At 39.3% G+C, this 24,930-nt stretch overlaps 1 protein-coding gene across 2 annotated transcripts in view; it reads right to left on the bottom strand.

Moving 5' to 3' along the window:
- Positions 1-24,930, bottom strand: part of AKAP6 (A-kinase anchoring protein 6) — a 588,857-nt gene that overhangs the window by 286,692 nt on the left and 277,235 nt on the right. For both annotated transcript variants that reach the window (XM_061159147.1, XM_061159148.1), the window contains one exon: positions 3,041-3,292. In XM_061159147.1, the coding sequence (XP_061015130.1) occupies positions 3,041-3,292 (252 nt within the window). The remainder of the gene's footprint in view (positions 1-3,040; positions 3,293-24,930) is intronic.

The raw sequence follows: 24,930 nt of genomic DNA, 5'->3' as shown, positions 1-24,930 counted from the left end.
CTTTTCTTCCAAGGAGCAAGCATCTTTTAATTTCATGACTGCAGTCACCATCTGCAGTGATTTTGGATGTCCCCAAAATAAAGTCTGTCACTGTTTCCACTGTTTCCCCATCTATTTGCCATGAAGCGATGGGACTGGACACCATGATCTTAAGTTTTTGAATGTTGAGTTTTAAGCCAGCTTTTTCACTCTCTTCTTTCACCTTCATCAAGAGGTTCTTTAGCTCCTCTTTGCTTTCTGCCATAAGGGTGGTGTCATCTGTGTATCTGAGGTTGATTGATATTTCTCCTGGTAATCTTGATTCCAGCTTGTGCTTCATCCAGCCTGGCATTTTACATGATGTTCTCTGCATATAAGTTAAATAAGAATAAGCAGGGTGACAATATACTGCCTTGACATATTTCTTTCCCAATTTGGAACCAGTCTGTTGTTCCATGTCTGGTTTAATTGCTGCTTCTGGACCTACCTATAGGTTTCGCAGGAGGCAGGTAAGATGGTCTGGTTCTCCCATCTCTTGAAGAATTTTCCACAGTTTGTTGTGATCCACACAGTCAAAGGCTTTAGTATAGTCAATGAAACAGAAGTAGACATTTTCCTGGAATTCTCTTGATTTTTCTATGATCCAACGGACATTGGCAATTTGATCTCTGGATCCTCTGCCTTTTCTAAATCCAGCTTGTACATCTGGAAGTTCTTGGTTCATGTGCTATTGAAGCCTAGCTTGGAAAATTTTGAGCACTACTTTGCTAGCATGTGAAATGAACGCAAATGTGTAGTAGTTTGAACTTTCTGTGTCATAGCACTTCTTTAATAATTTGAATAAATATGTAAAATGAATTGGTTTGACTCAATTATTTCCAGTGTCCCCTCTAGTGGTAGAAAGTGGGCAGATCTAATGACTAATCAATATGGGATGTTGGACAGAATGAGGCAAATATATGGGTAAGAACAAACAAGCAAAAAAGAATGTATAGATTGGAGATACCAAGAGATATCTAAAGTAAGATCTCTTCAGAGTTTAGACAAAACCTTCCCATTTCTGATCTCCACCTCATTAGCATACAACTCCTCGTAACAACAGATTTAGGGCAGAGTTGACTAGTTTTGGATTCTTTTTTTGTTAACTGGATTATAATTTCTTGGGCTTCCCAGATGGTGCTAGTGGTAAAGAACTGGCCTGCCAGTGCAGGAGATGTAATAGATGCAGATTCGATCCCTGGGTGGGAAAGATCCCCTGGAGAAGAGCTTGACAACACACTCCCATATTCCTGCCTGAAGAAACCTATGGGTAGAGGAACCTGGAAGGCTACAGTCCATAGGGTCACAAAGAGTCAGACACGACTAAAGTGACTTAGCACACATGCATGCATAGTTGCATAGTTCTTTGCAGTTTCCCATAACCACAAAAATTCCAATCAAGGACCCTCTAGGGATCCCACTTGGGAGGGATGGCATCTGGGAACTAACACACACCTATATATTCATCCTACAATTTTAAGAGGAACCCTACCAAAGACTGTATTACGTCCTTCATTGCCACACTATCCAGGAAAGCTAAATGAAAACGAATTGTGCCTTAAAGTTAGAAGTGAGCCCAGTAGATTTTCATTCCCATAAACTTCTAGGGCCTGCAGGGAATTTTCCACAGCAAGAACATTATTAAGAAAACAATAATCAACAAGTATAAATCATTTATGAGAAGCTCAGATTTGTTTTGTGCTGTTGATAATGTTGGAGCCACTAACACATTAATAAATTAATGAGCTATGGAGCACTCTTTACAAGCCCTTTTAGTCTCATATATTTATACAAATGCCTTTTATACTTGTATAATACATATTTTCCACAAAATCAACAGCAGAGCACTAAACTGGGTGTCAAGAGCCAAGGGACTACACACACAAACACACACACACACTATATATATATATCCATACATGGTATCTACCTATACATACACACACATATATATATAGACCCTACTTAGCTAGCACAATACCCCTGTGTGTGTGTATGTGTGTTGTTTTTATTTGGGAATAGGAGAGTTTACTTGGATTTAACTTTACAGTGTTCGTTTTTAAACTATGCATCAAGATTAATAACAATAAACTCTCCAAAGTGTGCTTACTATGAGTACAAAAAATCTAAGTATACTGGTTGTGCAAAATTCTAAAGCCCATATGATTCACTGCAACCAGAATGATCTTTCTAAAGCATGAACTGAATCATATCAAATCCCTGAACAAACTCTCTGTTATCCTCAAAATAAAGTCCATTTCTCTTAATATGATTTTTTAATATAGCTTTTCATCTTCATGATATGACCTCGCTCACATATTAGTTCAAATGCAGCGTCCTGGTCCTTTGAACTTTTTGCTCTCTGATATTATCCTTCTCTCTCTTACCTCTGAAACTTTATGTCATTCCTTCTGTCTACAACTGTTTCTACCTCCATTCATCAGTCTAACCCTGCTTCTTCTTCAGGTCTCAGGTTAGACTTGCGTCTCCTTTTTCAGGAGACGCCTCCCTGCCTGAATTAGGTGCCCCTTCTCTGATCTCCAGTGGCTTCACGTAGACCATTGTATCTGCATGCAAATCATGCAGATCAGAGTCTGGTCTTCATGTCTGTCCACTTGTCTCTATCCCCCACTAATCTCAGCTCTTTAAAGACAAAGATCATGCTTTGATCATGATTATATTCTTAGCACTAATGCCTGGCCCACAGTAAGCACTCAATAAATATTTATAAAATAGTTGAACAAGGAACAGGATTTCAGGCGAGCACCAAAAGCTACAGGTAATATCTATGCAAACTACCGGGTGTGACTTAACTCTGGATCATAGCTTCATTCATTCATCATAGCCTCCGGTTGATAGATTCATTCATCATTGCCTCCCATCACTAAACCTAGTTTCAAAGCCCAGCTTAGGACCTGCTTATTTACTTATAGAGAATTCATATCCCGCACCTCTGAACTGAAAACATTCTCAAATAGTCACACTTGATGATGCATTATGTGGCTTCCAAGAGAACACCCACCTCCTTTGTCTCTTCGGAGAAAGCCTGCAGAATGTCCGTCTGTCTGGTGTAGTTGCCATTGGCGTCCTGCAGACCCTGCAGAATGCGCTCCCGCAGAACAAGCACTGAGACGCGGAGTTGGTGCCAGAGCAGCTGCACGGCGTGGATGTCCACGATCACATTGACGGAGTAGGACAGCAGCTTCAGGGAGAACTCTGTTTCAAGGAGGGCATGGATTTGCTCGACATGATCAGAAATATCTTCACAAATGTCCTGCAATAAAGGAAAGCGAATATATGATGACTCTTTTGCCTTAACCTGGGGTGCTGTGCTGTGCTTAGTCGCTTAGTCATGTCTGGCTCTTTGTGACCTTATGGACCCATCAGGTTCCTCTGTCCATGGGATTCTCCAGGCAAGAATACTGGAGTGGGTTGCCATGCCCTCCTCCAGAGAATCTTCCCTGGGGAGGGGAACAGTAAAAAGGTCACTCCGTCACTTGACACCAAGGATCAGGGCCAACAGGTTAAGGGAATACATGCTGAATAGCAGCCTTTGTTTCAATTCAGATACAGAGTCACAGGGGCTTCCCAGGGGGCGCTAGTGGTAAAGAACCCACCCGCCAATGCAGGAGACGCAGGTTCGATCCCTTCCCTGCTGGGAAGAGCCTCTGGAGGAGGGCATGGCAACCCACTCCAGTATTCTTGGCCTGGAGAATCCCCATGGACAGAAAAGCCTGGTGGTCTATAGTCCATAGGGTTGCACAGAGTTGGGACACAACTGAAGTGACTTAGCACAGAGTCACAGGCCTTTTTCCCGGGCCCTGGGGCTTCAATGCAAGCACATAAGTTGATCATTTCCAAGACACAAATAAGCTACTATTTTTTCAGATACCCACACTGAAAGTTTAGCCAAGGTAAGAGGTTATCTCACAAATCCAACCTCTGTTCTCTGTATTTACTGTTAGTTTGGGATTCAGGTAAGGGATCCAACAGGGTTTCTCTTTGCTACTGGCAGACTCCACCAAACACAAAACATCTCAGAATGGAAGCATCCTCCTGACACCGAGGGCTTCCCTGATAGCTCAGTTGGTAAAGAATCCACCTACAATGCAGGAGACCCTGGTTTGATTCCCGGGTCAGGAAGATCCTCTGGAGAAGGGATAGGCTATCCACCCCAGTATTCTTGGGCTTCCTTTGGGCTTCAGCTGGTTAAGAATCCACCTGCAATATGGGAAACCTGGGTTCAATCCCTGGGTTGGGAAGATCCCCTGGAGAAGGGAAAGGTTATCCACTCCAGTATTCTGGCCTGGAGAATTCTATGGATTGCATAGTCCATGGGGTCGCAAAGAGTCAGACACGACTGAGCAACTTTCACTCACTCTCCTGACACCTAGCATGAAGAAAAATGGCCTAGAATGTGGGCTTCAAAGAACTCCCAGCCATTCTCACTCAGAGCCATGGGATCTTCACTGTAAGGGATGACTGTCACATTTCCACAGGAACACAACTTACAGTTAAATTTGTAGTGGATATCCACACTTGGCAAACAAAATCACTCTTAAGAAGAAATACCAGAGAAATCCCAACAGTAAAAACAGATAGAATTTGGTTTTGTTTTTAAGACTCAGATATCGAAAATAAAAACACTACTATATTAAAGTTTCAATGTCCTCCTTACATACTATTAGGTAGGCATATTTTATCTGATGTGTCACTTGTCCTTACAAGTTTCCACATTTTCATTGTGCTGTTAGAGGCCTGCAGCATGAAATGGGTAGCAACCCTGTAATATTTACTTGAACAATTGGACTCCATTAAGCATCAAAATGATGCAAATGTCAGTGAAAAGTGCTCAATTAATTTTTAGTTATGTATCAGTGATTTCTTTTAAATGAAGCTTTTATGATTTTTGTTAAAGCTAAAATTTTTAAATAGCATTTGAGTTCTAAGCCCTATCATGAGAATCAAAACAGTCATTCTGTGCTGGAAATATAACCTTTCAATTTCATATAATTCAGTTACTTTTCAAAGAAAAACTAAAATGTAGCCTGTATTTAACAATGTGTGCTAATAAGCAAAAAAAAAAAAAAAACCCACTATTGAATAATGATGGAAAGTTGTGCTGAATTTTGAACAATAATTATTGTATAATTTCAATAAATGCTTCAATATTAGGCCTTGAAATCTAAGACCTAATTGGTAATAGTGATATAAACTGGTGATAATAACTTGAAACAGATTAAAAAGTTTAAATAGGCATTGGAGTTCTAATTAGGCAAACTTCTTAGAAAAGAATATGGGCCCATGGGCTTATGCAGTCCAGTAGAGACTTGAAGCAAAAATTATACTACCATATTACATGTACATGAGAAGCAATCATAGCCAGATTAGCTAGCCTTTGCTGGCCTTCAGCAGAAAACAGCAGGCCTGTAACTATCATCAGATCTTCCATGTAGCTTGGGGTCTTAGCTGATGTTTGTCTGGGCATCCACTCCATTCACCCCCCAGCTCTTATTCCTGATCCTTAAACACCTCCCCCAAAGCAAATGCCCTGCATCCTTTGCCTTGTCAAGATGCTCGTTTCTGTGCAGCACTGTTGCCTTGGGAAACGCCCTTCCTCCCACTGCTGACCTTTCCCAAATTCTCATACTCTCCTGGGTAATACCCCACAATCCACTGTAAAAACATGCCTTAACTTCTTCACGCATGCTACCTCTGCCTCCTGGTCTTTCCCAAACTTGACTTTGCCCAAGCCTCCTGCTTCCTCCATCACTCTCCCAGGGGAGCTGCTCACTCTCCCAGGCCTGGACTGAGGGGGTTAGGACAGGAGAGGGAGGGGGACCTGATGGGGCAAGAGCAGACCTCAGTGCTGCTTTGCCACTTCCTGCTCATCACTCTTCTGCCCTCATATTAACACCCTTCTTTTTTCATAGGTGCCTAGCATCTGCTAACCTTCCTGTCATCCTCTTTTACTGCTGTTATCTGCATCCTTCTCTTTCCTTCCTCTGCACTAAAGAATGCATCTGGTTCACAGTTTTCTTTCTTTTCCATACTGAGCATAACTGTTATCTTAGGTAATGTCAACGTTCACATGGAGGAACCAACCAGCACTCTAGGCTTGAATTCCCTTCACTCCACAGCTCCTAAGACCTCGGCGCCCGCTGCACTGGGACAGCTCTCCACCACAGCTCTGCTCTGGGCCTTGCTGCCACTCCACCTGGGAACAACGTCAGGAAGTCCCCGTGCCACCGACCTCTTTGCCCGACTCCTTCACTCCCGCTCTCCCACTACAGGTGCTCGTCACCCTATCCAGGCCACCATTCCCTCCACCCCCTTTCCTCATACACCTCCTGCCTCCTAGCACAGCCTCTACAGTGATCACTTCAACCACTCTGCTGACAGTGTTCTCAACTTCCTCACAATCTTTGACTCCATGACTCAGAATTTGTGAGTGTCGGTCCCTGAGGCCCCATTATGATACTACAGATGCAAAATACATGACATACCTCGGAGAGAAAAAGGTTGGGGTAACCCTTCTGCCACCTGCTCAGAACAGCTAAACAGGCATTTCTACACCCTCCCACACCCATCCCCCTATACAAAAATTATATATATATAACCTTGGTACCATGAAACCTACATGCCAGAGCACATGCCATCTACTCTCTTTACACACACATGGCTCCTTCATAATGGATGCAGGAATGTAGTCAGAGCCAGGTCATGGGTCAGGATGTCAGGCAAGTATCCAGGGGAGACTGCACATAGAAGGCACTAAAGCATCAGTGCTGCCAGTTAACTTAGGTTAACTGTGAAAGGTGAACTGGCCCTGTTCCCACACATCAGGTTAAATATTTTCTGACTCAATTCACATACAGCACAGTAGCTCCTACAGCATTCAGAATCACAGCACAAAATGCATTGACTGCATTATATTTATCAACTGCCCACTTCACTCAACAGCTGCTGCCGCCTGTCACTAAAACAGGACTCTCCTCTGGTTACCTAGTAGCTGATACAAACACTGATGACCTGAGACTGTTTACAAATAAACTCCGCCTGGTGGGCTCAGTGTTTTAATTTTATGTTTATGTGACAGAGGTGCCTTTTTTGGGTAAGACTGTTGTATATGTATTTTCCAGTTGTATCTTATTTCTTCTGGACAGATACAGGGCTTTTAAGACAACTGCTATGTATCTAACCAGTATGGCCAGTTTCCACCAGTATGAGATAGCAGTGAGGGTGCCTTTTCTGCAAGTGCTCTGACTGCCTACTCTCCTAACTCTAAGCTTAACTGCCAAGACTCTGGCTAACTCTCCCTGGGGCGGGGGGGGGGGGGGGGGGATCTATTTGCTGCTTCATCATGAGGCTACCATGCTCACTCCCAACCATTCTCAAGACATCGTGATGGTTTCCTTGTGAAATTAAAAGTATCTGTACATCAGCATTCTGCCAATGTGTCCCAAACTGCCCATCTTCAAGGATTTCATGAGTATGAGAAGGGAAACCTGTCCTTCCAGTGACTTCCCTGCCCAGGTCCTAATGCAAAACTTGGCACCCCCATTTCACTAAGTCCCACTGATGCAGCCACTCCCACTCCTCTTTGTTTCACACTCTCCCCCACGCACTCCTTAAATGAGAACAGAGAAACCGCCCCCCCCCCCGCCCCCCAGTAACTACAGCCTGCCTCTCCATAGGGACAAAGAGTAATCAGCAAACATTTCTGCCTCTTCTACTATCCAAATAATGTTTCTTTCTCTTCCCCTCAAATAATTTCACCGTTTCTCCCAAAACACTCCTGAGGTACATTTGTATAACTGCAGGACACATTCAGATGGCTTTTCTAAAACAAACATGAATTATAGCCTACTTTTAAAGAACATGTCTCCCCACTCCCTCTTCCATCTTTTTTCCTATCAGAATTTTAAAAACCTTGAACCTTCATCTTATTCAGAGCATACCATTACATTTAAAATAGTTTTTATTTTCTAAAAGCAGTAAGCAAGAGATAAACAAATATAAGATGTATTGTGTGTACCTATTTTAGTATTACTGCAAAATGCCATGTCATCATGACTGCTCATTTTCTTTATTAGCAATTGTAGAAACGAATGATTAAAAGTACAGTGACTTTTCCCGTATGCTCACCATATGTATGCATGCTCATTAGAAAAAGCTGAGAAGAGATTTTTACCTAATACATGTACTTTGTATTTTAAAATGTAGATCAAGGGAATAGCAGTTACTTGTTTAAAAAACCTTATAAGTGAACCATGTGAACTAGAACTTGCAAGTTTATGCAAAAAATATCACAGAGTATTAATGTTATCTTCAGCTGACTTTCAAAACAGTACTTTCTCCAAAAGACAGATTAATAGCTGTTCCTGTGACAAAGTATTTTTATTTCTCCCAAAGTAGACTACCTCCTCTTTTCTCCTTCCTCCCTACTTTTCTAATGGTTCTAGTTTCTTTGTCACATTGAGATTGACTGTGAGTGATGAAGACTGGTGGGAGGGATGCTGAGACTCTAATCACCATAATACTTCTCTCCAAAGTTTGAAGATCTCTATGGTTGTTATCAGTGTTTACCCTTTTAATTACTAAAATTCTGCAAGTGTGAGGACTGAAATGAGATTATTAATGTAGAAATGATTTTTCTGTTATGATTAGCTGGTACTCGTCCATCTCCCTCACTGTATTGTACTTTTCTGGAAGCAGGAAATGTGTCCTACTTATCTTTGCACTGCTAGGACACTGCCATAGAAGTGAGCACTGTTCAAAGGATGTTTGCAGAATTGGATTCAATTGGATAAAATATTTCTATTTCACAAATCAATGTAAAATCCTTAAAAAGCAAGCACTGGTTTAGCTTCTTCTCCTAAGTGTATCCACATTAATTAGTACTCTCTGCAAATGTAACTGATACTGAATTGTCTCTTGCTTTGATTAGAACAGGTGGCAAAAAAAAGCATTTGGGTTAAAAATTGTGATTTTAAAATCACAGGGTTCACTGACGTCAGAGGGTTCACTGATGAAGATGCTGCTTTAAATTCTTAATCCCAGGCTCTGATTTATTTGAGATGAGAAAAATCCTGAGCAAAAAGACAAGAGGAAAACTGACAATTGCTACTGCACACTGGAAAACCTGTTTTCTCTAATTGAGCTATTGCTTAGTCACTTTCACATTTGGTGTTTTAGGTGATAGCTCCAAATCGAAGTTCATTCACTAATGAAAATCATAGCTGTGGCCTCAACACTCAACAGCTCATGTGGAAATGGATCAGAAGGTCTGTACTTTCCCCAGGACATCTTTACAGAACTGACTTAAGGTAGAAATGGACAGAGAAGTCAGTTCAGTTCAGTCATTCAGTCATGTCCAACTCTTTGCAACCCCATAGACTGCAGCATGCCAGGCTTCCCTGTCCATCACCAACTCCCAGAGCTTTTATACTGTAGTGCACTTGTTAATCACACAGATTTCAAAGCTGTTCCTTTTGAAGAAAAATGGGACCAAGGAATCTGCATTTTATGAAGCATGCGGTGGCTATTATGACTGTGTTCTAAGCACCACACATCGATAAACACTGAGCCATAGATGGATCATCAATCTAGAAATGGGAGCTACATGCAAGCCGGCTGCTACACAACCATAAAAACAAAACCTCCAGCAACTTGAAGGGTAGCCTGCTACGCACACTACACAGATGTCTCTACTGGAGTACTTCCATTCTTTGTGTTCCAGAACACAATTTCCCACAACCTTATTTATCCATCATGATAGACTCAGGCCATTATTCTTCTACCTTCCTATTCCCCCAAACTCCTGCACACACACACACACACACAGGCATCTGCGCACATATGCATATTCCCTTGAGGCTCATTCCCATCTGCCTACACCACTAACTACTATCTCTTCATTCCAGCCACTTAAGATTTTATTTTCTAAAAACTGATCAAAACTTTTTAGCAATTTACATTTCTTTATCTGAGATGGGAATTTTCTAATAACTCTCTTGAAATTTTGGAGCATTTCAAGTTACAAATGGTCTTATAAATTTACCTACAAATACTTTCTCTTGATCTATTCATAAATACTCTTTATACTGGGAGAAAGTTCTATTTGGGATTTCATTGCTGACTCATAGTGTGACCTTGGAAAGGTCAACCTCTTTCTTAGATGCTTTTTATATATTTAGATCACTAAGAACATGGCACAGCTTCTCAGGATGTGTTTCTATGTCTTCCTCCCCCACATAAATATATCCACAGCAACTAGCTTGGCTGTTGATTTGTATTTAAACACCTACAGCATGCCTGCTGGAAGCTAACATTATAGACACAAGTTTTTAGATCTCATATCCGGAACAGGAAATGAAATCTTTTAGTATTAGAGCCCTGTGAAGAACTAATTTTAGGGGCCATGGTTCACACCCTGTGACAGAGATAACTACAAAGCCGTATTATGAAGCCAATACTACCCTTTTATGTAAATGGGAGTGCATGTTGTCAATTAACCTTCTGAAAAACTCTCATTGCCTCTCAAGAACCCAATAATTTCATTTCTAGGAAACTCTTCTAAGGCAGTAATGCATTTACCTACCGAAATGCTACCACAGAGTTATTTAAAATGGTGAAAAAATCTAACAATCAAAAGAGAGGAGATTGGTTTAACGTGATGTGGTATCCCATACAATGAAAAAATACACAGATACTAAAATATCCATTCTGGATGTCAAGAAATGTTGTTAAGTGAGACTAACTAAATTATATGAGTTCTATTAAAAATTGTAGCTACATATACTCTCAAGGAGAGAACTGAAAAATATGTCAAAGCTGTTTGTTCATAGTATATTCTCTAGGTGGCAACAATATAAATGATTCTTAATATATTGTTTTGTCTGCATATATTAAATTTTCTCTAGTAAATAAACAGTTCTTCTGTGAAAAAGTAAAGTAAAAGTTAACCAACAACAAACAAGTTAGTTTCTATGCCACAAGTCAAGGAATGAACAGTTACGCAGAGTAAGTGATATGTAGAATACAATATAAACAGAGTCAATATCACTGATTGAAGAAGATCCACGTCAGAGCAACAGGACCCCCAAACTGTCAGCATTCTTTCTGTATAGGGACAGACCTGTCCCCTCATTCACAGATAGTCTATCATCATTCTCTGAGGGCTCTATGTCAGGTGGCCAGGTGCTAAAAGTTGAGTACTAACAGATAAATAACATGTCATTAAGCAGTGGTGATTATACTCATATTATATTCATATCCTGAATATTCATTGGAAGGACTGATGCTGAAGCTGAAGCTCCAAAACTTTGGTCACCTGATGTGAAGAATTGACTCATTAGAAAAGACCTTGATGCTAGGAAAGATCGAAGACAGGAAGAGAAGGGGACAACAGAGGATGAGATTGTTGGATGGCATCATCGACCTGATGGACATGAGTTTGAGTGAGCTCCAGGAGTTGGTGATGGACAGGGAGGCCTGGCATTCTGCAGTCCATGGGGTCGCAAAGAGTCGGACACAACTGAACGATTGAACTGAACTGAATCAGTGATTATCAAGACTTTCAGCTCTGTTTTTGTTCTCACTACCTTTTTTAAAGCTTAGTAGAATTGATATAAAGATATAGGTAAGGAAAAGACATTAATCACCTGAAATGAGTGAGAATTTATGTATTAATCATCCTCTCTCCCTTTTAATTTGATTGAGTTGTTCCAGAGCACAACTATATAAATCATCAACCCTCTTTCATATTTTTATATAAATTCACCAGGGAGGAATGTTGCTGGGGACAGATTCTATTACTTAACAAAGTAAAACCTGTTCATCTCCAGGAGAGACTTCAATACCCTAGGATTCAGAATCTTCCACTTTCAAGATACTATAGTCTTTAGGTAATCACCAGGGAAGTGAAGACATCTAAAGAGAACTCAGTGTTCCCTTGGGGGTATAATTTACATAACTGAAATATCAGTTCTCCACAACTGATTAGGAATTACTGAAATACGAAACTTTTGCTAATTGATTTATATAAGCTTCTGTTTACTTCCATCAATGCAAATAATTTGTATTGGTGTGTTTGTTCTGTCCCTACGCTCATCCTTCCATCCACAGAACCACAAAGAGAAAAATGCAAACATCCAGCACATTTTCTGAAAAATCTAATGCTGAGCATCAGAGCCTATGTTTTCATTTTATGAAAACATAGAATTCAGCTTATATCTTAGTTAAGAAAATCCATTTTTGTATTTTGCCTGCTCCCCGCTTGACTGACTCTCTGTATTGGAACTACTCTTCAGCAAGCACTAGACATACAAAGCAAGGCGAAAGTTATTGAATTCCAATAATGTGGTTTTAAATCTACCCTCATTGCCCTTTTCCAGAGGCCCTTTGGGAAATAAAAATGGATCAGAATAACATATCTGACCACCGAGTGCAGCAACCATCCATTATTAATGTCCCAATGACACACCAAGATGAAAGACAGAGGAGCCATTCAAATAGTCATATAACACTGATTCAGTCTTCTCAAAGGACATTGTACTTTACTTTTTAAATCAGCAACCAGCTGAGAAATAAATTCAATTTCAATGCACTTTCCAAACTTCCAGATTAATTTTACCTATAAAATCATTTTAACCTCATTGCTTACTTAGATTGACTATAAACTTAGTGAGGATGAACTTTCTTTTCTTTTATTACACACACAGAATCCTATTCCTATCAAACAATAAGCAGAAAGCACACAAAAGGAAAAGCAGGACTTACAAATGAGCTCTGAGCCAGCACAATGACCAACCAAGCCTCAGGTTAGTCCTTTCCACATTTACTCCATGATTAATAAGTGCTTCCCAATAGCATCCTAAGTCTTAAACTTCTCTACCCTTAATTAATTACAGACAGAAACCATTTTGCGAATGTCAAGTGAAAATTCAGACGTGTACAAGTAAATTAATGATGAATTCAGTTCAGTTCAGTTCAGTTCAGTCGCTCAGTCATGTCCAACTCTTTGTGACCCCATGAACCACAGCACACCAGGCCTCCCTGTCCATCACCAATTCTCGGAGATTACCCAAACTCCTGTCCTTTGAGTCGGTGATGCCATCCAACCGTCTCATCCTCTGTCGTCCCCTTCTTCTCTTGCCTTCAATCTTTCCCAGCATCAGGGTCTCTTCAAATGAGCCAGCTCTTCGCATCAGGTGGCCAAAGGATTGGAGTTTCAGCTTCAACATCAGTCCTTCCAATGAACACCCAAGACTGATCTCCTTTAGGATGGACCGGTTGGATCTCCTTGCAGCCCAAGGGACTCTCAAGAGTCTTCTCTAACACCACAGTTCAAAAGCTTCAATTCTTTGGTGCTCAGCTTTCTTTATAGTCCAAGTCTCACATCCATACATGACTACTGGAAAAACCATAGCCTTGACTAGACGGACCTTTGTTGACAAAGTAATGTCTCTGTTTTTTAATATGCTGATGAGTAATAAAATTAAAGAAATACAATACAAAGGGCAAATGACTTGGAGATATAGAAAATAATAGTAAGGAAAGGCGATATGAGAGATTTACAAGGATGAGGCAATTTACATTGTTTCTCCATGATTCAGATCTTACCTAGGTCCAAAAAGAGGGAGAGATGAAAGGTGGCTTACAGATAGCAAAGTTTACTGTTAAAGTTTGAAAAAGGACAGGAGGGAGGAAGATGAATAAGACACGTAAAATGACATAGTTGCTGCATTCAAGCACTCAGTTCAGCTCTATTGAAGGAGAAAAAAAGTGTGACCAGAAGTGGGTGTTTGAAGAAAAAGACCTGGTGTGGGAAATCTGAGACATAAAGCAATTATCAATAGCTAACATAGAGGGGAGCAGTAGATGATTTCTGTGAGTGGTGTGAACTAACGACCTGGAACATCCAAACACAGAAGATCCTGTTTCTTTGAAATTGCATGAAATCTTTCTGGCAATAACTCAGACTTTGAGCGGAAATCAGAAGCAAGGTTTCAATCAAGAGAGTCAGGTGCAGAGAGGCCTATCTACCCTGGAAAAGGGCTGAATTGAAATCAGAGAGAGAACATTGATAACAAGGAAATTTCTGAGGAAAATTTATCCCTGGCACTAGTGAAAAGTAAATTCTGTAATTAAACCCTGTCCATGGTGCCTGTCCACACATACTCTATAGAGGATTTGTGCTCCAGATTTGCTCACACAAACAGCAAGAAGGTTCTCACATTCCAAGCAGAGGGTATAAGATATATGTAAAGTGATTTCATCCCAAGGGACTCTTCTCCTCCTTTCTCCTGCAGGATGGTACAAAGGTCAAGATCATCAGTGACCCTGAAGAGCCCTCTATATCAAAATGACCCTGGGGTTTCATCACAGAGCAGCAAAGAATGAGAACTTGATCAGCCAGCCTGACTCATGATTTCCTTTTGCCAGAGTTGACATGAGAAAATAAACACATGATCCCTTGAAATGGACAAACATTTCATCATCATATGATCAGAGCAAAGAGGCCATCTTGATGCTGAAAAAAGCAGCTAAGCACCTAATTATAATAGCATTCATTCTCTATAGGTCAGTCTTAGGTGGAAAACAATACAGACTACACCTTAAGATCTATAAATAGGCTATGAGAGCAGAAGAACAAAAGCTGACAACAAGTATATGAGGAAAAAGTAAAATAAGTACTCAAATATCTCTGGGAGACAGGACTGCAGGTTACTTTTTTCTTTAGGCTTTCCAGGTGGCTCAATGGGGAAAGAACTGGCCTGCAATGCAGAAGACGTGGGAAATGTGGGTTCAAACCTCGGGTCATTTTTTCTTCGTAGCCATATGTTTGTTTATATATTACAATTTAGTATAAGAAACATGGAATACTTTTTAAAAATAATCATTTGGTGGGTTTTTTTCTTTTTTTGGCTGCTTGTTTGTTCTTCAGCATATACACAAAGATGATGTTTTTTAAAAATAGGAAGTGCTAAGTGTATTGTAGCAGAAAGACATGGTTAGTAGTAGTCATGGGAGAAAAGCTGGGGGAAAGGAGGGAGAAATAGCACAAAGGCTTTTGTGTAAGGGCCCTGAACCCTACATGATGGCCAGTGCTGGATTCCCCATGAGTGCTCTGCCCACAAAGATGTTACAGCCATGTCCTGACCCATGAACTCACCCTAAAACTTCCTTTATATGTAGCCAGAACACATTTTGTTTTTCAGACTGTGGGAGGTCAGCTGCCAGGGGTTATGGAATGACAGAGATTTCCGGGAGAGGCAACCTCAACAAGAATAAAGGAGTGTCAAGTAACATACAGCCAATGTTAATCGACACCAAGGCTGGAATGACCAGCCTTCAGATGGACTATAAAAAGCCAGCAGAGTTGCACGTCTCATCAGCAGGACTCTAGTTGCCTTGGAGCCAGACTGAGTCTGAGAGTGGTAACCACTCCAGCCGTCAACAAGCAGTCAGTGCCATCATCCACCCCAAGCAGGAGCCTGCTGTCCTGGAGGCACCTTTCCTTTCGTGTAAACACCTCGATGAAATGCAGGCCAGGACAGTGTCATTTATAACAGCGCAACTTGCACTCACTTATACAGCCACGGAGGAGTCATGAAACACACAATATACCACGCAAATGGCCAAGGAGAGGATTTTTTAAAACTTTACAAAATAATATTGACAGTTCACTGCAAAAATGTTAGAAAAGCTAAGAAAAAATTAATCATGGACATGTCTGTCTCATTTACCATTTATCCCTAGAGCCCAAAACAATGCCTGACACATAGTAGGTTCTTGATAAATAAATAATCATTGAATGAAGAGTAATAAATAAATCTCCAATAACCTACTCTTCATACAAAGTAGTGCATAACTTCCAAGGCTGTGTTCTATTTTTGTGTTGTTTTTCACTCAATGGTATATGATGAATATTCTTTCATGTCAATAAATGTGTTCCATAATTCTTTATGGCTGCATAGTATTCCATTTTATGAAAATACAGTATGTTTTGAACCATCCTTTGTAGCTGGATGTTGGCCTTGGAGGGTCATTTTCTTAAAGACACAAATACCCTATTGGTCAATCACCAAATTCTGCTGATTTTCTCTTTTGTCATGGAATATTAAGTTCCATGAGAATAAGAAACCTTTTCTGTGTTACTTATCACTGGATCGCCAGAACCTAGTACGGTTTCTCAAGATCAACAATAAAGAATGAATAAGCAATGACACTTGTCTGTTCCCTTCCTTTAATTCCCATTTCAATGACCCAGCTCCTGTCTGAACCCCTGACATAGCCTCTGAGCTGGTTTCCTTCCTCTAATATGTCCAACCACCTTTCCTGAGACAACCATCCTTCACTGAATTACATACCAATAAATGCCCCTTTAATTACACAATGAGTTCCCCCTTCATTATGTGATTCTCTTGCTCAGAACAACCTTAAAATCTCTGCAATGCAAGGATAAATTTGAAAGTCTATATTCTAATTTATTAAGGACCACTATAAAATAATCACAGAATACTTTAAAAGTGGAAATCTACCTTGGAGATTTTTCAGTCTGAAACTGTCATTTCACACATGAGGTAACTGAAGCTTAGAAAACTCAGTGACTTACCAAGGACACGTAGCTGGCCAGTAATAGAGCTCAGGTCATTGGCCTGTAGGCCACAGCTTGTTCCTTGAGGTCACACCAGCTGTGTCCCGGTCTACCCTGCCAGCTTCATTTCATCAGATCCTCATTTCAAAGCAGACAGTTTTCAAACTATTGCTGAAATAAGCCTGACTCATTCTGGCTGTCTTTTGCTCACAGTATTACTATTGCCTAAACTGTCCTCCTTTTCTGCTTCAAATCTTTTTCAAGGTTTAGTTCAAACCCTGCCTCCTCTACAATTCTTTTTCCGGCCAAACTCAATTCTTTGTCCTCCGATCTCCATTAGCACTTGCTTGTCCCACTCATTCTAGCACTAAACTATATACTGCCTTGCAATAGTAAATATCTCATAGCTGAGTGAAGTAGCTTACTGCATGTGTAAGAAGGAAAAGAATGGTGGAAATGGGAAAAGCACCAACGTGTTGAGCCAGTCAAATACATTCTGATGCTGGAACATACCACGTAGTAAGCACAGGCACTTAGGCATTATGCCCTGATACTTCCTTTCACCCTTTTTTATTTTAAATGTGGAACTTAATTTGAGGCCAGTGTTTCTGGTTTGCTAATTTCTGCAAAAGCCTCCCAGCTTCAAAGCAGGAATATTTTTTATACTTTGAGACACTGGATGATAAGACCTTTGAGAGAAAGAATTGTGTCTTACTTATTTTAGTATTCACAGTAGTGGCTTATGCAAAGCATTAGACTACACATTTTGGAGCAAATCTGATTACTTTTCTATAAGTAATTCTACAAATGCCCAAACTGAAATTTTCTATGGTACTATCCCCTAACTGACTAATACTTTTGACTAATAATGAGCAATTATTGGATGGATAAACATAATACTGACCAATCTGAAAAGAAGATAGTTAAAACTTTTTATTATAGTTACTACTATGCCAAAGAACAAAAAAATCCTCTAAAATATTTAATTTACCTTATGCTAGTCACTACTGTCTATTCTTATACCATAACTCAGGGGAAGTACTGCTTTTTAGGCACCCTGTGTAGACATTTTTTTTTTCTTTTTCTTAAGTCCTTACTAAGAAGTACATGTATGTCGGGGGGTGGTGTACAATGATATATGCACACACTGAGGAAAAGAGATAAGGAACTTTCTTTATATAGAAGAATTAAGTCTATATGTGTGTGTGTGTGTGTGTATACACACAAAACACAGTTACATCTGCCATAAAACTGCTATTTATTATTGCTACATTGATACATAAATTTGGGATCAGACGTCACTATGTATTTCTGAATCAGTGACTAGATAATTGATCCTTTCACATATTTATTGATGAGTGAATGGACCATCTCCACCTACTGGCTAACAAGTCTACATATGTCTATATACTTACATGTGTATACAAAATCAAGGCCGGATTTTATGGCCATGGCATGACTGAAATTCTAGACGGGCTAGGGGTGGGAGCGCAAATTATGTGGATGTGGCAAGAGCTGGTCTCCTCATAGTAGAGCAGTTACCATAATCTTTGCAGTCTATTTTTTTTTTCAGTTTAAATTTTTCAGTTCAGTCTAAATTTTTCAGTTTCTACACCAAGGCAGAACAAATAGATCTATGACTTTTGCTTTACACTCTATCTACAAAACAAGCTGGTTCAATGTTCATAGGATAATGCTAGTAAGCTTCCAACAACTGTATTCCCCTTCATTTATCAGGACTTTAGGACATTCCTTCAAGTCGTTCACATGAAAGAGGAGCTCCTGGGTTGGTAATTACAGAAAAACCTGAATGGTCTTTTTGGCCAACCCAATACATTAATGCTAGGCTTCACACATCCAAAAGTAATGTTTTCCCTCCAAGTTGTTGCTTTTTCAGCAGTGCAATTAAAATAGAAATTTCTAGAATTCCACATTAAGAACTGCCTTCAAGACAAGCTTGCAAATTGCACAGTAAAATAAATGCTGTATCTTCACATTCATTTCTATTTTGACCAATGATTAATACCCAGCTTAATAACCTGGCTTACTCACCCTACACTTGGCCCTTAAATAACTTTTGTCTGTTTTCAAAAATCAAATCTACTATAAAAAGGATGAGAATTAGACACCACTGAGGATTTTGAAAGAAGTATGTAGACATCTCTAAAGAAGATTCCAAAAAATGGATTCTCAAACTACTGTACATATTATTGGACCATGACTCTGAAAATGAGTACATTTATTTATACAATGATATAAATTTCTTGTGACTGAGCAACTAAATGGAATCATTCATATTTAGATATACTTCATAAATAAAACATGCATATACATTATGCATGTATCAGAATGCCTTATACATAATACTCAATAAATACACTTTTTCAATAAATGTTCCTAAGTACAGAATCAATGTTATTGATTTCTCTTTTTGCCTCAGGCTACAACATAGCTTGACATAGCATTGTTATGTCTTTATTTAAAATTTATTTCATCATGATTTGTCTACACTGATTTTGGCTATTTAAAATATTGCATTAAAATACTATTTATCTTGATTACTACGTTTTTTTGTCACCCTCTCAAATTTTGGGCCTGAGAAAAGTCCCTCAATTGCCTCACCAAAATCTCCGCCCTGCTTTGGCTAACCCACTGGCTGAGGAAGATGACAGAACCTCCCATGCCAAGCTGGGTCTATGTCAGCCACCACCAGAAAACCAGCAGATACAAGAACTAGACAAATGCTTGATGCCATATGGCACTGAATTATGAAGTGGCTTCTTATGCAGCAAAAGTTAATTGATATAGCAATGACAATTATAGGTCTGTAGAGATAAAATTTAGGGGGCTAGTGGACTCTGGGAGTTATGATTATATTATTCAAAGTTTGCTGCTTATCTGGAAAAATAAATGAGACAGTACAGAGCAGATTATGGGGCTTCCTGGTGGCTCAGATGGTAAAGAATCTTCCTGCAATGCAGGAGACCCAGGTTTGATCTCTGTGTCAGGAAGATCCCCTGGAGAAGGGGATGGCAACCCCCTCCAGTATTCTTACCTGGAGAATTCCACAGACAGAGGAGCCTGGTCGGCTACAGTTCATGGGGTCACAGAGTTGGACATGACCAAGTAATTAACACTTGCACTTTTTACTTTCATAGTAGATTGTATTACTGATTTCTAATAGTCAATGTTCTTCTTTATGAAAGGATTATACTTCTTCAGCCCATTGATAACAGACTTGGCCAAATGACTTGTTTTGGCCAGTGAAAAGTGAGCCAAAACGAAGTAGCAGAATTTTAAAAACCATAGAGTAACCCTCTTGTCACTATTTCCTTCCTGATTTCAGAAGACCGAAATAACCCCAAAAGAGCTGCTCCTTCAGCCTGATCCCAGACGACAAAGACACAGAGGGAGAGCAGAGCTGAAACTCATGCACCAAAATGCAGAGCCCAGGGACCACAGCAAAGACCCAGTGCAGCCAAAATAAATCAATAAAACACAATATAGCAACGACAAAGATAATGCCTTGTAATGAACTTAAGAAAAATGGAGAAGACCTAAATTTTAAAAAAAGCTTTAAAACACTAATGAGGTTTTTTATATATATAAAAAAAAAAAGATGAATGAGTAGAACAACAAAATATGTCCCTGGATAGGAAGATTCCACATCATTAAATAGCAGCCCTAAGTTATTTTATAAACATGATGCAAGTCCCCAAACAAATATCAACAGATCGTCCTTTTCACTGCGGAGAGGAGTTGAAAGTTGGAGTTAGAAACAGGCAGTCTGATTCTAACATGACTGGATAAACAAGAATAACCAGAGAAAACCTAAAAAAAAAACACCACAATGACGGTGTGCATGCTAAGTCACTTCAGTCGTGTCCAACTCTTTGCGACCCTGTGGATCCAGGGGAGGTACCAGGCTCCCCTGTCTGGGATTCTCCCATCAAGAATACTGGAGTGGGTTGCCATGCCCTCATCCAGGAGATCTTCCCAACCAAAAGATCAAATCTGTGTCTCTTTTATGTCTCCTGCATTGGCAGGCCAGTTCTTCATCACTAGTGCCACCTGGGAAGCCCTCTTTAATAAATATCAAAGTATATTATAACATCTCAGTAATTAACATTGTGTAATATTATCACAGACAAATAGAAAAAAAAACAAGTCCAGAAGTAGACCCAAATGTATAAGGGTATTTGAGCTTGTGATAAATGAGGCATTGCAAATCAGTGAAGAAAAAAGTAACAACAAGACAAATATCTTAAAAGAATAAGTTGGATCTACCATACACCTGGATAAATCCCAAATGTATCAAAGATTTAAATGTAAAAAATTAAAACATAAAAATTACTAGGAAAAAATAGCTGAATTATTTATAATCTTGGGATGAGTAAGGCCTTCTGGATAAAAAATCCAGAGCTATTAAAAGAAAGATAAACTTGTATACAATGGAAAAAGGAAAGAAAAGTTCTGCAAAACTGTGAGAAAGTATACATTAAGCATAGTCAATGACAAATGACAAACCAAAAAAAAATATATCGTGGTTCATATCACATGGTTTATACCCCTAATCAACACAGAACTCCTATAAATCACTGAAGGGAAGACCAACAACACAACTGAAAAATAGGCAAAAAAAATTAATACTGTTCATAGAAAAAGTATGACTTCATAGAAAAAGTAATAGTTAAACATACGAAAAGCTGCTCAACCTTCTTCCTAGTATGAGAAATATAAATTGAAACTATACCAAAGTATCAGCTACAAGGCAAAAATCCAAAAATTTGATAACTCAAGCTATTGGCAAAGGTGTAGGAAACAGACACTTTTTGTTTACCTCTTTTTTTTCCCATTTATTTTTATTAGTTGGAGGCTAATTACTTTACAATATTGTAGTGGTTTTTGTCATACACTGACATGAATCAGCCATGGATTTACATGTGTTCCCCAACCCAATCCCCCCTCCCACCTCCCTCTCCACCCAATTCCTCTGGGTATTCCCAGTGCACCAGCACTGAGCACTTGTCTCATGCATCCAGCCTGGGCTGGTGATCGAAACAGACACTTTTTTTTTTTTTTTTTATTATTATTTTTTTTTTCCAGTGGGTTTTGTCATACATTGATATGAATCAGCCATGGATTTACATGTATTCCCAATCCCGATCCCCCCTCCCACCTCCCTCTCCACCCGATTCCTCTGGGTCTTCCCAGTGCACCAGGCCGGAGCACTTGTCTCGTGCATCCCTCCTGGGCTGGTGATCTGTTTCACCATAGATAGTATACATGCTGTTCTTTTGAAATATCCCACCCTCACATTCTCCCACAAAGTTCAAAAGTCTGTTCTGTATTTCTGTGTCTCTTTTTCTGTTCTGCATATAGGGTTATCGTTATCACCTTTCTAAATTCCATATACATGAAACAGACACTTTTAATACATTTCTGGTTGGAGGGTAAATTAGTGAGATAACTGAAGAGAACAATTTGGCTATTTTGTCAAATTCCAAATACATATACACACTGACTTAGAATTATACATCTGAGAATTTATACTATACATCTAATATATTTACACTTTTTGTGAAATGATTCATGTTCAAGCTATTTACTGTAAAATAAGTTTACTATGTCTAAATATTGGAAACAGATTAAATGTCCAGTAATGGGTGACTAGTTAAGTAAACTAAGGTGCATTCTTACGACAGAATACTACACAGCTATAAAAAAGAATTATGATGATAAAAAGGCTCTTATAATTCTGGCATAGAAAGATCTCCATTAAGTTTAAAAAGCAAGGTTTAGAATAGTATGTATAAAGTAACACAGTAGAAAGAATATATATTTGCTTATAAATGCAAATACAAAGTCTGGAAGGATCTGTAAGAGACAGATAAGAATGAGTACAACTTGGTTAGGGTACGAGAGGAAGAAGCTGGACATCCTCTACTGGAGGACAGAAGGGGGACCTTGGAAAGTATATATTTCATATTTTTAAATTTTTGAAATCTGTGAATGTATTTTATATTCAAAAATTTAAGACAGCATCATAAACTCCAAACTACTTTGCCATAGGTAATTTAAAGCTAAAGGGCAGTCAGTGATCTAATCATATCATCTTCAATAAAACTGACCTAAGGGACTCTTATGCTATAATCAGTAGTCCATGGAGAGTCACCACTCTTTACTACTAGTCTGATTTGAGGAATATTATTTCATTTCTCCATCTAAAATGTCCCCTCCCATCCAAGAAATAAAGCAGCTTATTCAACCACTCAACAGTTTCACTAACAGCATTTCTGTCACTATTCTTCTAAGTACTTCGAAAAAGCTGAAAACTTCAATTGAACAGGCTGCTCATTATAACATAAAACCCAATTTATAGAATTGATTGAAATAGCTTGATGAGGACCTTAGTAACCCTTTGCTTTGAACGAGGAACTTCAGTATGCTAAAGGAAAAGGCTCACTCAAAATGATAATGCAGTGTTCAGAATAGTACTATTAGTTGAATTATTCAGTAATAAGGCATATTTGCTTCATTATACTTGGGCTGCCTGTCATTTTCCAAAACAGCTGTAATAGGATACTGTCATTAAGTTATAGAGCAGCCTCAGAGGCAAAATATTGAAGATCTGAGGTTTTCTGCAAGAACTGTATCTACACAGACAAAATTAAGGAGGAGGTTGAGGGATAAATAAACTAGGATTGGGCAGTCTGACAGAAAAAACATCACTCTAGAGACCAGCATTCTACTTATACTTTCTCATAAACTAACCCATCATGTAATATGCCTGGGCATCAGTTTCCTGATTTGTAACATGTGGATAATAATAGCCTACCTGCTGTGATAGAGACTCTGCTGTATGCTCTTTAAACCCATTTCCTCTTCCTCTTGGGCACAGGGCTAAAGAACATTTCCCAGGTATCCCAGGGACTTGAATGGGTTCGTTCGCCAATGGAATGTAGGTAGCAGTAATACTTTGCTGCTGGGTCTAATCCCCAAAACTTCCTTTGGAATACTCTACCGAACTCTCTTCTTTGTTTGCTGGCTAGACTCAAAGGATCCAGTGGGGTAATCTGAAGTCATAGAAAACGGCAGAGTCTCTAGAACTGCACTGTCCAATATGGTAGCACTTGAAATGTGGCTACTCGAAATTGAGATATACTGTAAGTATAGAATACATGCTGGATTTTGAAGATTTAGTATAAAAATGTTTAAATAGCTTATTAATAATTTTATAATGATTACATGTTAAAATAATATTTTGGACAAATTGGGTTAAATAAACTAATATTATTAGAATTTATTTTGCTCATTTCTTAGATCTGGCTACTAGAAAATTTAAAATCACATACATGATCCACATTTGTGGCTCATATTATTTATTTATTTTGGACAACGCTGCTCCAGATGTAAGCAGCCTTGATCCCTGAATGACTGCAAAACAGCAGAAGTGCTCCACTACAGTGCTGAGCAGTCCAGAATGCTTCTGCAAGGAGAAACTGCAGGGCTCAACCCTTGTTCCTTTGGGAGTCTACCCTATGTCCCCTGTGTGCATACCTGCTCCAGCTCAGCTAAAGGAAAAAGAGATGCGGTCACACCAAGGGTAAAAGGGATGGGGGAAGAGTATCTCAGACAGGATGTGGCTATGACCATTATACATTCAGACTCTGGAAACATCTGGCAAAACTAGCAGAGAAAATGATAAAAGTTGGGGATATAGAGACTTTTCCACACAGATAGTGATCAGCACTAAAGTACAGAACTCCTCCGTTCTATTTGCCCATCCAAACCTTCACCATTCTAACTAGTACTGGCTCCCCACAATGACACCACCATACCAATCCTAGGTAGATATGTTACAGGAATGAAATTTTAACCACTGGCAGAGCACCTGGGCATCCTGGATGGTGAGTGTGCTCTCCTTCCTATCAGAGGCTGGAGGGAAGTATGCCCAGTGTCACATAGTATGTTCACTGTCACAAGTACAGGAAATAACAACTGATTGAGCATGATACTTTCCTCCTTTCCTTCAGATATACTGCAAAATTCATTTTCATATAATAACAGCAAAAAATCTTAACAAGTAAATGTTCTGTAGCAATCTGCCAAATGATCAGGTCATGGGATAGGTCTGGGTGCCTACTTCTCCAAAAAGCTCATTCAAGTCTTTTGTAAGCAAGATCATTGCTAAGAATAATCTGTCTATTTTTCCTGTTGATAATTCCATGGATCAAGCAGATAAAATATGTTAGTAACTTTTTCTCTCCTTCTTCTTCTTGTCTCTTTTTTCTTGAACATAAAGATTT

This window comes from Dama dama, chromosome 13 (assembly GCF_033118175.1).
Source record: "Dama dama isolate Ldn47 chromosome 13, ASM3311817v1, whole genome shotgun sequence".
Taxonomy (NCBI): domain Eukaryota; kingdom Metazoa; phylum Chordata; class Mammalia; order Artiodactyla; family Cervidae; genus Dama; species Dama dama.
This window is presented reverse-complemented; position numbering and strand designations above follow the sequence as displayed.